Source organism: Scedosporium apiospermum (genome assembly GCF_000732125.1).
Source record: "Scedosporium apiospermum strain IHEM 14462 chromosome Unknown SEQ_SAPIO_0110, whole genome shotgun sequence".
In the NCBI taxonomy this organism is placed as follows: Eukaryota; Fungi; Ascomycota; class Sordariomycetes; order Microascales; family Microascaceae; genus Scedosporium; species Scedosporium apiospermum.
Genome location: NW_015971811.1, coordinates 3,095,155 through 3,112,152, shown reverse-complemented (window position 1 = coordinate 3,112,152; position 16,998 = coordinate 3,095,155). Strand labels below are relative to the sequence as shown.

Sequence of the window (16,998 nt, the reverse complement as noted above, 5' to 3'; positions counted from 1 at the left end):
GATGAACTTTGGCCCTCTCTTAGTCGATGTAATGACTTTGAAATGTCCGGCCGCTATAACCAGCGCCAGCCAAGCGCCAGGTTCACCACAGGGGGATGGCGCTGCCTGCCCAATCGCCTTCACCAGCCCGGGACCCGCGTGCCGATGTGGGAGGTCCCGAGCTGGGCGGAATATGAAACTGGCAGTAAACCCCTCCAGCCCTGCCCGAGGTGAAATAAAGTTCTCATCAAGATGAAGATCACACAGACCCACTCGAAAGCAGCCCGAGCCCGATTTTGGCTTGTCGGAATTCCAAGGAGAATAGCAATTGAAGAAGCAACGGGACGAAACGAAATAGGAGCGGCCATGACCTCTTGACCACTGGACTATCTGGCCAGGCAAAGGCCCCTGCACTCATCAATGCAATCGAGCTTTTTGTTCTTGCTCGATCCGTGTGACATCTCACACTCCATGACTTTTAAGGCTAGAGAGGTTAGGGTCTAGTTGCAACCTCGGACACAGTCTCCTGAGCAAGAATCAAGACACACGAATCAAGGTTTGTGTTAGCAGAGTTGCTCCTGCCACTCCAGGATGCTGGAGAAATGCAGCAGTGTTCTATTGCAATGATTTCTTGCAGTAAGTTTGCCAATAGCATTTCTTTGGGAATGGAGATCCAGACCAACCTAAAGGTCAACAAATAAACTCTGGGGAGTGGATAGTATGTTAGTTTGTGAGGTTTAAAGACAAGGAGACCTCAATAGCAGCTTGATTGGGAGACTGCCAGAAGCCAGAAGTTTGAATGGACACCTTGAATAAGGACACACACACATACCTTACTTCTAAGAGCATCACTTCCCATGAGAGGTTAAATCATCTCTAGGAGATAAGCAGCTCTTTGCTAAAGCTTAGGGCTACTGCACCTCTAGGGAGATATCAGCGGCATTCGAAATAAGCCCAACACCCCAAGATACCTATAAGGTCAGCATCACTTTCTCTTGAGGGGTAATTAACAAGTTTGGAAGGGATGGGAATAGATGTACCTCTAGAAATCCATCTAGTAGGATTTTGGGGACCTTGAGGATCTTGGGGTGTTGGGCTTCAGTGAAGTTGGGTGATGGGTGTTGTCGACATCCATCGTCTCTGTGGCCAGGGCCTTAGCACCCCTTTCATTTCCGGACTTCTTAACATTCTCTCAGTTCCCCGAAAGAGACATGTTCACCACCAAAAATATGAAATCAGTGGCGGCTCACAAGTCAAGGTGGCCTTATGATGCCGCCGGTGGTGCAATTGAAAGGACCTTTTAGTATTGCTGTGACCTCCTAAAGCTTGTTCTTTAGAGGTATAAAAGCCTCTTCTTTATAAATAATAGAAGCAATTTTTAACTAGTAGATATTATTCCTCCCACAGAGTACTTATTAGCTCCAGTTCATAGAAAGATGCTATAAATGTAAAGGGTAAAGTAGAGATACTCACAGCAAAAGTGCTTTTAAGCAAGGAGAAAACAGAAGCAATAAGAGAAAAACAGAAGAAAGTAAAGAAAGCAAAGAAGAGCAAAGGGGAGCAAAGAGAAGCAAAGGAGAGCAAACCAGAGATAGCAGAACACATTGCCAAGGTGTCTTTCAGGCGAACCACCACAATAGGGAATGTCAGGACTCTTCGTCCTTGGCCATCCTTTTGATTATTTCCTTGGCCTCCTGGATGTCGAGCTGTTTGGTCAGAGGATTCCAGCATAAAGAAGTGGATTGGGCTGTAGCGGGAGATGGGGTGAAGGCCCTTTTTTCGCCTCGTGGTCGATGTCCTGGGGAGACGAGTCCTCCCGGCTCTCCTTCCATGGAACTCTTCGGGAATTCAGCAAAGATGAAGAGAACGATCACCTTGGAGGTGGTGTATATTGGAAGAAAGACTTTGGCCTTGTCTTGGAATCTGAGAGGCGGTCCTCCCAGCTGATTCCAGTCTTCTTCTCGAAAAAGGATGTAAAGAGTTGTTGCTGGTCGTCTTTGAGGCCTGAGCAGGTGGTTGGTCGATGATAACTTGGATTGTTGTCCCTTGGCCTCCGGTAGAACTTGGCTGCAAACCAGTAGAGGGATGGTTTGGCATTTGATTCGAAGAGCTGGAATGAAAAGTCAAAAAGGTCAATTGATTTGCTCTCGGGTCTGTTGATGGAAAATGTGGACTGAAAGAGCGTATAGACTGAGAGATATAAAGAGATACATATAGAGAGTAGGGTAGAGGGAATAGTTTTTCATCATAGGGCATGTGGATGGAGAAGGTAAACATATGTGGAGGGGTGGAAGAGGTAGAGGAAAGAGAGGAAAGAGAGGACACACAAGGCTGTGGTTATCATAATGAGAAGGAGTAGAGTGAAGTGATTCATGTCCACTGATTCCGGACATGGAGCTTGTTGTGCACTCCAGCAAGCAGGGAAGGCATGTGTGAAGGTGAGAGGTTGCTCCAGTCGCTCCTTACATATAGAACATATCTCTGACCAGTATTTCCAGTCTCTTCATCATCCCTTGTGATGGTGACCTCGTACGGGAAGTTGTTTTCGTCCCGGTATATGTGGAAGAGATCTGATGTTTGCCATGCCATTAGTCCCAAAACAACCTCGAAAGAAACGAAGAATTTCTCATTTACTCGTATTGACAAACTTGCCGTCCTGATCTTCCCCCTTTGCATATTGCGCAAGCCGTCTCTCTCGTTTTCTCTTCTCCTTGAGGAACGACCGAAGATCGTGCGCACGTTCCTTCTCTCTCTTGTTTGCCTGGCAAGAGAGGTTAAACCAGTCAATGTCGACAAGGTGGACTCTCTTGTACGTCTTAAGCGCCGCTTGAACTGTTGAGAAAGGCATCTCGTGTCAGATACCGATCAGGAAAAAGAGGTATATAAAATGTTATATCTCACCTCGTGGACCCCGCTTCTCGAGCTGCTCTTTCGTACAGAGCAGGTGCGTGACCCTCTCATCCAGTTCTTGAGAGAAGCTCCCCCCTCGAAGCTCAGTCCACTTCGTGATATTCTCCTCGGTAAATTGGCCTGGCATCGACCCGGCGGTGGCAAGAACCTTGCCCTTGAATATGGCCCGGACCATGTTGACACGAAGATCTCAAACCCACACACCTGACTGAATACACCAAGCTGGAATCACCTTCCTAGGCAGATGCAGAAAGGCTTTATGAAATCTTTGCTCAACAAGGTGATTGGACGTTGGTGGGAATTGAGTTACGCACGGGATCGGACGTGTATGATGGAGAGTAGAGAGTAGTATTTACGTCAGAGGATGTACGAGGATGAATTGGGTGTGTAAACAGGTGGAAGTAAAGGAAATCTAGATGCTGAGGAGGCAAAGTGTATCGTACGGGCGATGCTGGAGAGGCGAGTTACTATTGGCAGCAGATGGAACACAAGCTTGATTCTAGAGGGGAGGTAAGGCTCAAGATGGGGAAGTCGTCGCTTGTCTGAAAGTTTGTGATAACGTTGCTAGGAGAATCGGTAGATATTGTGGCGAGTAGGTCTGTCAACGGTTCGTTTATGGACAGATAATGGTCACATTTATTCCACTGAGAATATGGTAGGGATAGGATGAGGATGGGGGTGGAAGGAGGAACAGAAGAAGGATGTCATGGGCGAGACGCAATAAATTGGTCGCATACCCTACCTTCCTCTTGAAATGCGAGACCAAATGAAATCATCACCATGTGAGAGCATGTGGTGAAAGACAATCCCATTTAGATGTTGGTTATGACGAATACCCGTTACCTGAACTCATTAGCTGCCTGGATAAAGGCACGTATCTTTTCGAGATCCTGCTTCCCCTCGACTTCAACTCCGCTGCTAACATCAACCCCAATAACCCTGTTGGAGAGCTCACCGATAGCCTTGACTGCCTGCGCCACATTGTCCGGGTTTAATCCCCCAGCAAGGATGACTCTGAGATCAGCATCCTTCTCCAGCGTGGACTTGACGTTGGAAACATCGAGGAGTTTCCCGGAACCGGAGCCAGAGTCCAGGAGCGGAACGGTGTGGTAGCCGCGAGTGCCAACGCCGACTTGTCCTGGCTTGAAGCAGCGGATGACGGGGACGGGGACTTGTCTCGCCCACTCCACAGGCTCGTCGCCATGAAACTGAACGACGTCGAGATTGTAGACCCTCTGCTTCTCAAGCACTTCGGATAGAGGCTGGTTTTGGAAAATCCCTACTAGTTTGGGCCCCGAATTCGTGAGTCGTTCCACGGCCCCGGCGAAGTAGTCCCTCGCCACGTTCGTCTGCGCCACGGAAGTCGGGGCTTTTCCTCTGAACGAGTGGACCGCCTCGGATATCTCGAGGCAAGTTTCATGGGAAATACACCGCTTCGCTTTCGGTACTAGGCAAACGCCTACGAAATCCGCACCGGCCTCAACGGCAGCTTTAGCGGCCTCCACGCTTCGAGTCCCGCAGATTTTGACCAATAGAGGAGAAGGCTTGGCAGGCTCTGGGACAGTATCCGTCCCGGCGCAGAGCTGTTGAATGAAGACGCTCGCATCGGGCGCCCTCATGATCGCCTCGCCCACCAGAACAGCGTTCACACCATCGTTCTTGCACATGACAACATCCTTGTGGCTGTTGATGCCGCTCAGCGCGCAGAGAATGGTACTCTCGGGCACCATGCTCCGTAATCTACCGGTCGTGTCGAGATCGACCTCGAAGCTTTCAAGGTTGCGGTTGTTGACGCCAATCACCTTGGAGCCAAGCTTCACCGCAATCTCCATTTCCTGCGCATTTTGAACCTCTACCAAGGGCTCCATGCCGAGAGAAAGGGAGTACTTGTATAAGCGCTCGAGAAGAGGCGTGTCTAGCATCTTAACAATGAGGAGAACGGTATCCGCGCCTGCTAACCTCGCTTCGAGGATCTGGTACTCGTCAAAAATAAACTCCTTTCGGAGAATCGCTGGTCTGTTTGCTACTCCGTCAAGGACTTGCCGCACGGCCCTGAGGTCGTCGATACTACCCTTGAACCAGTCGGGTTCAGTCAAGACGGAGATCACACTCGCACCTGCGAGAGCGTACTTTCGAGCCTGGACGGCAGCATTAATGTCAAGAGCAAAAACTCCCTTGGACGGAGACGCTCTCTTAATCTCAGCCATTAGAGAGAGATCAAAGGGGGACTGGCGTAGTCGGTCGATGAAGGGGACGAGCGGAGGCGCCGCGTTGAGATCGTAGGCGGCCTGTAAATCGCTTGGTCGTAGAGAAGGAACCTGCTTCTGGGCTTCCACAATCTCCTTGCGGCGCGTGTAGATCTCCTGAAGGATGTTGCTCTTCTTCGGTCGCGCCGGGACAGCGGCAGCGGAGGAGCCATTTTGGGCCGACTCCTTCTGAAGGCGAGCATTTTCCTCCCAGGTACCTCCTTGCAGATGAAGGAAGTTTCGAATCATGGTCCGGCCTTCGGCTGTTAAGATGCTCTCGGGATGGAACTGGACACCTTCAATCGTGAGATCCTTATGCCGCACTCCCTGGATGACACCCTGAGATCCGTCCTCGAGCGCAACCCACGAGGTTACCTCGAGGCATTCCGGGAGAGTGACGCGAGTACCGGCCAGTGAATGGTATCGAGTCACGGGAAGGCCTTGTCTTAGGCCGGCGTAGACGCCCTTGCCATCGTGAGACAACGGGGACGTCTTGCCGTGAAGCCACTCTCCGGCGGAACTAACTTCGCCACCATAGACATCAAAGATGCATTGCCTGCAGGGCACGTGTTAACTGCCATTCATAAATGATACGCGCACACACACAAACGGGTATGAAAGGTTAGTGATAGATCTATAAAACGTACTGTCCCATGCACACGCCGAAGATGGGAATCTTTCCAGCGTAATGCCTTATCGCCTCGCGGCTGATCCCCGAGTCTGTTTGGGGGTGGCCCGGACCAGGGCTAATGATCAATTGCGTAGGGTTCTTCTTAATGAGTTCATCGAGAGTAATCTTGTCATTCCTGAATACAGTTACGGTAGCTCCCTCGAGAATGAGGTACTGGTAAACATTCCAGGTAAAGGAGTCGTAGTTGTCTATGAGGATAACATTGGATGCGGTAGGGATTGGCGGGGAAGGATCGGGATGGTGGGGTGAGTGATCGATGATGTCCAGGGCAGGCATTCTGAGTCTGGACGTAAAGAGTAACTAGATTTGGGGGCGATTGCGACTGCAAGTTTGCCAGGCCCGTCCGGGGGGGAAAGATTGAGGTGTAGAAGAGGAATTGAGTAGATCAAATGTCGTGAGTCAAGCTCTGCAGTGCTTTTCCCGCTATCGGTGGGTTGTGTCAACTTTGTTAGCAAGATATTTATTTAGGCGGTAAGCGACAGATTATGTAAATAACCGCCAAAAAAACGAATCTTGCGTCGCATTATCCTTGTAGCAAGACCTCAAATTTTATCAGCCGGCCTCAAAAGCAACCAAGACAACCACCGCCTCCGTTTCAATGCTTCTTTCATCCCGTTGCTGAATTAAAATCCCCATCTTCCAAGGCATCAATCTTGCAGAGATTCTTCGCCCCTTAGACGGTACTAGATCCGGGCATGGCAAACATTGACCGCCCTTGATCAATTGATTGAATCGTCTCCCCACATAATTTCCCTCCAATGGCCGTATCTATATATATTTCGCGAGGTAGAAATGCCGCCTCGACCCGGCCTCCTCCATGGCGAACATCATCTCCCTTGACCTTACCATATTCTCCGTAGAATCGTTCCTTGGGCCCAAGATCATCCCCGATATTGCACTTCGAGCCTAGGACGAACGTCAAAGACTGCCAAGGCCCCTCTTCACAAAATATGTGGTGGTCAATTGTCGGCATGGGAGCCAGTGCCATTGTCTCCTCCACCGAGAAAAAGACGGCATTGAGCTAAAGGGCTACCAAGTGTGGGAAGATGGCAAGATTCGCGCGTCCTGCGAGGACGACTGCGAGAAACAGCTGGCTCGCGAAGCTGCCATCTACCATCGCCTAGGCGAGCATCCACAGGTTCTTCGATGTTTCGGTCTAGAGGAAGTTCACCCGGGAGTGAACTCCCTTCGTCTCGAATATGCAGCGTTGGGCGACGTGCGCCGATTCATCTGGGAGCACAAAGACAATGCCTTACCCGAATGTGTCCGGCTTCAGATGGCGCAGGATACGGCAGCCGGTTTAAGCTACGTCCATGCGAGAAACGTGCTTCACGGCGACATAACCTGTCATAACCTATTTCTATTTCCCGATTACAGAGTAAAGGTCGGGGACTTTGGAAGTTCTTGTATTCTAGGGTCGGACGAGTTTCCGAGAGAAGTCTGCGAAGAGTCTGCCTATGAGTTGCCTTGTCGCGGAAGGAGCTTTTGTGATCGCCCTCCCCTGTCGAAGGAGCTCTTCGCGCTAGGGTCTGCCATCTATGAGGTCACCATGTGGGCTCGTCCTCATGAGGACTTGACAGATGAGCAGATTGAGGAAAAATATGCCGCCGAGGAGTTCCCTTCTTTGGACGGGAATCTGGCTCGAGATATCATTAAGAAGTGCTGGAATGAGGAGTATGAGAGCGCGGGGGAAGTGGCAAATGCACTCACACATCTGCTCACAAGCTATCAACTCTCCCGAAAGATGGTAAGGTTACATTGACATCTTGCCGTTGATGCTCACAGTATGGATTAGGACATGACCCACGCAGAAGTCTTTCTTTTCTGCCTGTGCCGACGGATTATATCAGGATTGATTTCTGGGTGGGATACGGCATAGGCTCAATAAAGCAAAGTTCCTGCTCGAGGAAATCGCTAGTTATAGGAAAACCGCACGCACGTCAATGATAAGACGCAACTGTATTTACAAATATGATTCCTGGTTGATTGATTGATATTGAAATTCATTCTGGTTGAATAACTCTAGTTTCAAACCTGCGCCCATACGTCCGCGGCATACGCCTGCAGCTGGGGAATGCTGATTACAACATCATGTTCTCCAGGACCCGGAGCTCTCAGGAAGAGAAGTGTGAACGGCAATACCAATGGGCCATTCACCACATTATATAACGCCGGGTTCATAGGACTTCGAGTGATCTTGATTGATTGCCGCAGCTTGGGTCGTAACGCAGATGCTCCTAATGCAGATGCTCCTCGGGTGGTGGTCGCTCCTGGTCGAGGGCTTGGCAGATCTTCCTCCCACCTTTCCACTATAATCCGGCGCCGCGCTCGATCAAACTTTGCCAGAAGAACGATTTTCACGTCGTGATTCGATGCTGAAAACCACCACCTCATATCGATTTGCAACTGCCTTAGTGTTTCCGAGTATCCAGCTTCTATGACAAGCGTTGGCCAGTCATTAGGCCCGCCGCGCGCTGGCTTCGGCCCTCCCGCAGAGTCGCCCTCCCCGCTATCACCACCTGGATGGCCTCCTGCTCGTCGCGTCGCTGTCCCTATCCATTTCCACGCCTGACTTAAGCCCATCTGACTGATTTGGTCGTAGGACTGTCGGAAAAGGCCGAGATGAAGAGCCTCGTGACAATCTGTTGGGATAGTGACTATCAAAATTCTGGAATTGGCATAGTAGCGTCGAAATCGGACCCTTCGCCGCCGACGTTCTCGCTCTCGCTCTATGTCGATGAAATCTCGAGGGGAGACATCTAAAGGTCTTAGTATGATAACTTGCTTGGTAGGCAGTCTGAACGAAGGTTACGTACGGGTTACAATGAGGATGTCGCCAGATGCCCTATCGATGCGTTGGAATAGTTCCTGAACATTCTTAAACCGCTTTGGAGTCGCCTCGCCTGGGGACGATGACGATGACGAGGACGATGACGAGGCTGAAGTTGGCAAGGTCGACATGGATTGTGATGATCGTGACGTAGATCCTGACACGATAGGACCTGACATGGTTGCGCAGTGTTGATGTCGCCGTCCGAGTTAGTTAGGGTGAGGGAGGGGGAAACAAGAAGGGAAAGTGGCTTATAGAAGGGGAGAGAGGCAGAAGAGAAAGGCAGAAGAGAAAGGTAGAAGAGAAAGGCAAAAGAGAAAGGCTTGGGGTTGGAGAGAAAGCTTGCCTCCTTTTATATCTTAAACTGACGAAGTTCGCTGGAATCTCTCCGCCGGTCGATGATGAATAAAGCCAGAATAGACTATGTCTGAATGGAGCATGTGAGTTAGTCAGAATAGAGCAAGAAGGCCAGAACGGGGCTCGAAGATGTCATGATGGAGCATTATAGTAAAGGAAGGAAGTAGGAATAGGTCTAGCAAGTCAGAATGAATCAGGCAATCAGAGAAGACCAAGGAAGTTGGAAGGGAGCATTGGTGTATTGGAGTCAGAATCGAGCAAGCAAGCTAGGAGAGAGCAGACAAGAGGAGATAATACAACTCCAAGAGGATCTGTGTATCTGTGCAAAACAAGAAAGAAACATATTATCCGCCAAACGTGGATGCCTCACGTCCTCAAAACTGTCACACGCGTGTGAAGGAGCTTTCAGTCCAGTCCGGTTCAGTCCGACCATCGAAGGTGTCCAGGATCGGTAAGTATCAAGGTCCTGAGACGAAGACTCCTGAAGAATCTTAGTTGAAGATTACAGCTTGCTGTCCATTTGTAGATCTTTCATTGGAATGGGGGTTGGTAAATGGAAAAATCTACACTTAGTCTGCTCTATGTTGCCTTTCCTCTTTGGCTTGGCTGGGTAAGATGAGCACTGGAAGTCTATTCCACCCGCTACTCGAATGGTTTTACCCCAAGAAACGCCAGACGTACTAGCTTTGGCTAGTCTAATCAATTCCTTGAAGGCCTAGGAGGCGAGCGAATACTCGAGGACTCTACTTATTCCAGCAGATGGCAAGATAATACTATCGACGATCTAGCTTCCGCTTTAGCATTTCGCTTGGAAAGATGTTAAGGAATCCGAAGTACGAAGCAGAAGAGGGCTGAGGAGAGCCTTTGCCACATGGTGCCAGCTGGCTAGAAAATACATGATTATGTAAACACGGACAGTTCCAAGTTGCCCAAGCCGGAAAATCCAAGTTCGGAAGCTTTCAATGCATCAATTTTTACTGCGCCAAAACTTGCAGCAACCATCCACTCTCATCAACCTCTCGACTTCCGGCTCCCCAAACCCTCGAATCATCACCCTTCGAAACCAGACATACCAACCATCACAATGAACAAGTGTGTTTCCACCCGCTCTCCCAATGGCCTCCTCCGAGGCTAGCTAACCACCCATTCACCCAGCTTCGGACTTAACGCTACCGAGCAACGCCAGCTCGAGGAGCGCCTTTCCAAGCGCCAGATGCAGGACTTCATGGGCGTACGTTTTTTTCTCGCCCCAATCTATTGTCATTTTCCACCAGACGCGAAAACGAGAGGATCCACTGACGACGTATTCTAGATGTTCCACAACATGTTCGAGACCTGCTTCACCTCCTGCGTCGACGAGTTCACCTCCAAGGCTCTCTCGTCGCGCGAGAACGGCTGCATCTCCCGCTGCGTGCAAAAGACCCTCGCCATGCAGCAGCGTCTCGGCGAGCGCTTCCAGGAACACAGCCAAACGACCATGATGAACCAACAACAGTAGACGGCTGTTGAAAATAAACCGAACCATCTCATCATGGATGGATGAAAGCAGATGCGCTTTTTTTATTTCGTTCTCCTCCTTGCGGGATACGAAAAGAAATGGCATTTGCAATATAGCGCCAGGAACGCGGACGGCAACTCCGGGACGACGACGACGACAACAACAGCAATAACTGACGCTGCGGAGGGATTTCGGAATAGCCCCCAACACTTCCTGGCGCTTTGTCTGTATATCATGGCGAGAGCTTTGTGTGTGTTGTACGCATTACATGACATGACGTGCGGATTTCTTGTGTTTTTTTCTCATCATGCTTTTTTGTTTTATGTTTCTTGCAAAAGCTTTATCACCAAGTGTACATTAGTTATGGGATGGATCCTGAACAAGGGAGGATTTATAGAGACGGGATAGAAAGCTAGGAAAAATCGATGAACAGTCGAGGGCTTGGGGGCTGCCGGACCAAAATTCTACTCACCGAAAACCGATTGTTTGCGGGTAATACACAGCAATTCAATCTTGCTAGCAGATCCCCGGAATAAGACTGCGAGATGCGTAGTGATGGGTAAAAAAAAAAAAAAAAAAAAAAAAGTGCTCTTGATTTATAGAGAGAAACAAATCTCGACAAGCAACTCCGTTTGTTACGAAACCCTATTCCGACATCCTTCACATCATCAGTGTACACCTCTCTTTTTCTTATTTCAGACAACCATGGTATTGATCCCATCTGATTCTTTCCATCCAGACTCGGCCTTTGAATATTACGCTTTTTCCCAAAAATCAAGCCTCCTCAACCAGCACATCCCTAACAGCCTCTAACTGCACCACCACCTTCTCCTCCAGCACACTCTCCCATCCGTCCGTCACGCCATTAGCCGCCGCCGCCGTCGACTTCATACTCTTCCACTCCACCTCCCTCTGACCCAGCGGCAGCAGCCTCTCCCTCAGCAACCGCCTACTACTGAGCCAAAACTCGACGTACTCCAACAGCGAGGCGCCGTCCCAACGCACCTCGGGGATGTCGCGATTGTTATTCTGCCTCAACGCTCCGAGGACGCGGGTTAATATCGCCAGCGAATGGATCTCCATCGCCGTGAGCAGCGTGACGTAGTGCTTCGCCTCCTTGGACGCGGTGCGGCTCGTCCCGGGGGCCTCGAAGCGCTCGACGCTGGATTTGAGGAGCGACGGGAACTGGTTGAGCACGTAGCTGACCTCGGGAGCCACCGTGGTGCCCATGGCCGTGAGCAGGTTGAGTAGTAAGGGGAGCATGGCCTTGGCCCAGACGCTGTAGCACCGCTGCGCGCCGACGTTATCGGCGAACGGGGAGATTACTCCGCGTCTCATGAACCGCGTGAGGTTGGCCGAGGTGAGCTGGCTGATGACGCCGTTGCAGGCTAGTTGCTCCGCCACCATGGGGAGCTTGGATAGCTCGAGGAGGAAGAGGAGGCTCAGTTCGCCGTAGACGGGGTCGCCGTTGTCGGTGATCTTGTCGGACCACGAGAAGAGCGAGCAGGCTACGTGCATGGCGTCGTGCGCTGCAATGATGTTGAGAACCTGAGTCTGCTGCTGATTCATGTCTGGAAGGGCGAGGCAGGCTTGGAGCACAGCGGTGATAAGACCTAGGTCTTCTGGAGAGACCGCGGTGTTCTTGTCATGTATGAGGGTGACAAGCGTGCGGAATCCCTTGCCGACAACCCTGTCAAGAATATCCAGCATCATCTGTATCCTCGAAACCAACGTGTCGCCAGATATGCTCTCGTCACCACTGCCTGATCCAGTCGCACTTGTTTGTCCGGCATGAGATTTCAAGACGATGTACAGCGCCTTGAGGAGAGTGCGATAAAGGGGTGCTGATTCCTTCTCGAATGGCTCTTCGATCGAAGCGATGGCGCTATAGAGCGCTCCGATTAATTGGTTCACATCCTGCGGAGCAATCTTCACCCCAATAAGCCCCTGGATGAGCATCAAGGCAAAGTTTGATCGAGACTCGATGATTCTAACAAAGATGTTCTCAGGACCTTGGCCTTCACGATTGGCCTCCAGGCATTGAAGCGCGACTTGCTGCATATATCGCGCGACGATTTCGTTGCCTGGTAGAGCGCTGTTCAGTTCTAGCAGGAGGAACTCCCACGCGTGGTACAGAGACTGTGCCATAATGTTAGCTATAGGTCCTTTCGTCATGGGGGCTGTATGAGTTGGGAGCTTACTATTTGGGCGTCGACAAGAGAGAGGTTCAGATTCGCCCGCTCCATCTCCTTCTTGAAACCATTACCCTTAGGTCCGCGCCATCCAGGATCAAACCGAAGCATCTCATCAGCCCGCGTCAAATTGTAGTAATAATTGTCACCCAAATCTCTAGGTTCAAGCATCGTGCGCTTAAACTTCTCAACTGAGCACGTCGGGTACTTAGTCGCAAAGTTCTTTCGGAAGTTCGCGTGCAGAGATCCATTGTAGCCAGCGATGAGCGCGCCGTCTCGAAGGTAATAATCCAGGTCTTTTAGGAGATTCTCCGCAGTTGCCTTGGCACCGCCCATGTGGCGGAGGTGGTAGAGCTGCATCGCGAAAGCTTCGGCGATGTAGGCCGCCTCCTTTGCGTCGTACGCTGCAGCTAGAGGGTCGGATTTGGCGGTTACGGCCGAAGGAGACATGCCACGAATGCGGGTGCGTAAGCCATCGAGACACGCTGGGTCTTTGAGAATCGTAAATACCGTCCAGGGCCAATAGTTCTGAGCTGATGTGATGAAGTCGAGGATACCGAGCACCTTAAGTCGCGATGATACAGTGCCGAGGTTTTTAATCATTCCGAGCGCAGTCGAAAAGACCGATTCCGATGCAAAATCTTTGGCCTTGGAAGATTCGGAAACCTCCCGGGGCGTCTTACCGGAGATGAGGCAGTTGGACATCCACTGCTGCCTGTTTCGGATAATCGACGAGAAAAACTTCCAGATTGTGGTTACTTCCGAAGGCGTCGAGAACGGCCGTCCTATCTTTGAGAGGTCATCCAAAAACGACTTTGCGACTTGGGGCCCAAGATATCCGAGGAGGGAGGGCGGCTCGTCCGTTCCTCGACCAGCACTCTCGACCAAGGCAGTGATGAGAAGAAGTGTTGGACGCTGGAAGTATCCGTTGACGGCCACCAGTCTCGCAAGTAGACCAGAGCTCTTGAACAGATGGGACTCGAATGTTCCGACAGGCCGGGTATAAATGTTGGCGACTCTTAGAAGAATCGTGCTAAAGTCCAAGACGGCGGAAACTTGGCTCTGGAGGGCTATAGTTCTCGAGTGGAAGAGGGTCGAGGGCCGGTACTGGAATCCCATATATAATGTTGACTGCAGAGGTCTGAAGCGGAGTGAGCCGGCTGAGGGCGAGAGGAAACTATCAATGATGTATTCGGCACCTGCCTCAAGACACTCTGTAGGTCGAGAAGAGCCTTCCAAGTCGTCTAGTCCGTAAGCGTAGAGGATGAGGTTCTTCATCAGCGGCACCACCTCCTTTAACAGGACAGTATAAGATGTGTCCGACCTCAGCTTCCAGGTAGACCAGTTCTCGAAAACATCAACGGCTGCCACGGCAATGGATTGGCCTAACCTGCTGAGTGTTTTCTCCGACGTCCCGAGCCAGCTGTCTGTCTCAACGCGTAACCGGGCCTTGAGCTTGTTCCCGCATTTTCTCTGGACGCTGCTGCTCATGATGGTATCGACGACAGCAGATAGGAGACGAACGGTGGAGACAAGGAAATCAAACTGATTGTCGGCCATGTCCAAACTTCCGGTGAGCCTAGCCAGCCTACCCGCGCGTGAATCCGAGCTGAGGAGATCACAGCGCGCCATGTACGAGAGGATACGGCTCGGGTAGACGGGGAGCGTCGCATGGAGGAACTGGATACACGATGTTAGGACCGCCAGATCCTGGTCATCACCCATGGCGGAATCGTCCTGCATAGACGAGTCTAGGATATCACAGATGACCGATATTATATCCTTGCTATTATCGATACTCTTGCTGGCTTCCTCGAGAATTTCTATCGCAGATTGATGCTGGTCTGCTGCTCCAGTGAGGGACGCCTTTAGGCACTGGGCGCGCACAAGAATGGCGAGAAGGCCGATGCTCTCCGCGACCTCATTCTGGGCCGTCCCGCTTAGGAACAGCCGATAATCACCCTGAGAGAGCGATATCTGGAGGCTGCTTCCTAGGAGCGCAAGCGGCGAATACTCATAGTCCAGCTGCACGACACGACCAGAGTCCGTCACGAAGCGGCCGTGTGTGCCAGCCGGGATGCAGAAGTCATCGACTGCGACGTGCCTCCTGCTACGGCCACGAGGCATGAACAGAGGTAGCGGCTCTAGGATGCGGAATGAGTTGGTGTTTTCGTCTTCGAAGACGAGCTCATATGCCTGGAAGTAATCCGGGAGGTTGAAGGTGAGCGTAGAGGTTCGTCGAAGTATGCTGAGGACCTCGTCGGAGCCGGCGCCATCAAGTAAGGTCGTGCATTTACCGAGCGCCGAGCAGATGTGGAGGAAGGGAGAAAACTCGAAAGGAAACCGGTTGAGAGACGTGTAGAGATAGTTGTCCAGGAATAACTCGTTGTTTAGGGCGCTAGCGAGAATATCGGTGTTCGAAGTAACGGCTTGCCGCGGTGACATTTCCCAATAGGATGCACCTCCAGAGAGATTGTCGACTAGTGCAACAACCGGATCAGCCTGGTAGGGTACAACGGGCTGGGTCCAGTTGAAGAACTCGAGGAAGACGGTTCTGACTCGCGAACTCTGCAAGGCCGGGAAGGATTTCTCGCTGGAAGTCGCCATCTGGTCGATGACAGTGAACGCAGCTCCATTCGACGTTGTTTGGTTTGCAAGAACTTCGATGGCTTGGCTTTCCTTGTCAAGTCCAGCAGATCGCAGGAAGACGTCACGCGGAAGCTCGTCGATGGAAATGATGCTCCCGACCGAGGAACGCCGGGCAGTGCCAGGACGTATAGGGTTATCTTGAATAAGCTCCGCAGACTTTTGCTGCAGCAGGACATCGCGCCTTTCAGACCTATCGATTAGGGATAGGTGCAGCTGGAACAGAATGATACTCCACACGAAGATCGTAGGGTATGCTGCGGCTGCGTCAAGGCTTGATGCAGCCTCTATTGTGATGTGAATGTCCTCCATAACCTGGGGGAACGAGAGGTAGAGTATATCCTCGCTCGGAGTCTCGCCGTCTGGGTTCACATGGCGAAGCGCCTTAGTGGGGCTAAGTAATATCAAGGATACGGCGCAAGTGACCGTTTGTAATGCAGCTTGTAGTTCTTGTGCGACTGCATCTGACGTCTAGAAGAACGGTTGCCATAGGGTTAGCATGGAAGGAGACATGAGACATTAATGGAATGGAAACGGCAGAAACCTACCAAGAGCTGCTCAAAAAAGCAGTGAACCTTCATCATCGAGAACCACCTGCCGACGATCTTCGGGTTGACTAACGCGCCAGACATGTAGTCCAGAGCTTGAAAAACCACCAAAGTCGCATGGACGGCTTGATCTACGCCAGTTCGTAACCAGTCGATAGCTACATCATCTTGGGTAACTAGGGGATCATCCGTCGTCGCTTCCAACCCCGCGTCGAGGGAATTGGTGATCACAGCAAGGAGATCGAGGTAGGTGGTAACAGTCTTTTCGACGAATCCACGCCGTCCGTTCGCATCATCCGCTCCTGACATGGGGCGTGGCAAGCCATATAGCTCGTTGAGGTTGAGAAGAGGGATTTCTGTGGCGATCGGAAGTCTCTCGTAGAAAATGATCGAGTGAAGATAGCTGGCTACCATCAAGAAGAATCTCTTCTCATAGAGATATGTTACGTAGATCCTGGCTCTCCTGGATTCTTGCTTTTGAAACTCATCCCAGAGAGCGTCGGCGTCAACAGACCCTGTCGTAGCTACCCTAGCTACGACAGTGGACGACTGGACCTCGTTGCCGCCAGCCGCATCTTGAAGGTTGAGGGAGTCTTGGAGGGACAAAGGGCCTGCGAGGTGGTATGCGGGACGAGCCTGGAGCTCGATCGCGACGATTCGAAGCGCGGCAAGGAGGTTAATTCTCGCGTTCTTGCTTAACCACTGAGCATCCTCCTTGATCGTTTTTATATCGTAGCTACCGTTCGATTTCGGCGTGACATGGATTGCCGAGGTCCTCGTTTCGAACTCGGCACTCGCGGCATCATCTTCGAATGTAAATGTTTTCGCAGGATTCTTTATCAGGTCCTGGACGTAGGTATCTTTAAGGAATTCGCGTACGGCATCGGTCGTCTGGCGCACGCCTGTCGGGTCAGAAAGAGCAGTTGCGACTAATTTCCATGATCTACACAACGCAGTTAGTAGGCGATCGAGGGTATACAAGATATTTCCAGTTCGGATTGGCTACGATGACGCATGTGGCACGTACAAAATGTCTCTCTCCCCCTTCAGGCACTCCTCTAGAGGAGGGAGGTAGACGCGATGATCCAAAGCTTGCGCCAT

General features: G+C 51.2%; 4 protein-coding genes across 4 annotated transcripts; 1 reads left to right on the top strand and 3 right to left on the bottom strand.

Annotated features, from left to right (window-relative positions):
* Positions 1-1,625: 1,625 nt before the first annotated feature.
* On the bottom strand, positions 1,626-3,064 carry SAPIO_CDS7790 (uncharacterized protein; the record flags this gene model as incomplete). The annotated part of the gene is made up of 4 exons (XM_016789582.1): positions 1,626-2,089; positions 2,466-2,549; positions 2,614-2,811; positions 2,881-3,064. The coding sequence occupies 4 exons, from the start codon at positions 3,062-3,064 to the stop codon at positions 1,626-1,628; spliced, it is 930 nt and encodes a 309-aa protein (XP_016641409.1).
* Positions 3,065-3,728: 664 nt separating this feature from the next.
* On the bottom strand, positions 3,729-6,102 carry SAPIO_CDS7789 (Anthranilate synthase component 2; the record flags this gene model as incomplete). Its single annotated transcript, XM_016789581.1, has 2 exons — positions 3,729-5,691; positions 5,783-6,102. The coding sequence occupies 2 exons, from the start codon at positions 6,100-6,102 to the stop codon at positions 3,729-3,731; spliced, it is 2,283 nt and encodes a 760-aa protein (XP_016641408.1).
* Positions 6,103-10,097: 3,995 nt separating this feature from the next.
* On the top strand, positions 10,098-10,511 carry SAPIO_CDS7788 (uncharacterized protein; the record flags this gene model as incomplete). Its single annotated transcript, XM_016789580.1, has 3 exons — positions 10,098-10,105; positions 10,169-10,244; positions 10,326-10,511. 3 exons carry the CDS (start codon positions 10,098-10,100, stop codon positions 10,509-10,511), a joined length of 270 nt encoding a protein of 89 aa, XP_016641407.1.
* Positions 10,512-11,285: 774 nt separating this feature from the next.
* On the bottom strand, positions 11,286-16,998 carry SAPIO_CDS7787 (uncharacterized protein; the record flags this gene model as incomplete). The annotated part of the gene is made up of 4 exons (XM_016789579.1): positions 11,286-12,650; positions 12,713-15,820; positions 15,898-16,840; positions 16,925-16,998. The coding sequence occupies 4 exons, from the start codon at positions 16,996-16,998 to the stop codon at positions 11,286-11,288; spliced, it is 5,490 nt and encodes a 1,829-aa protein (XP_016641406.1).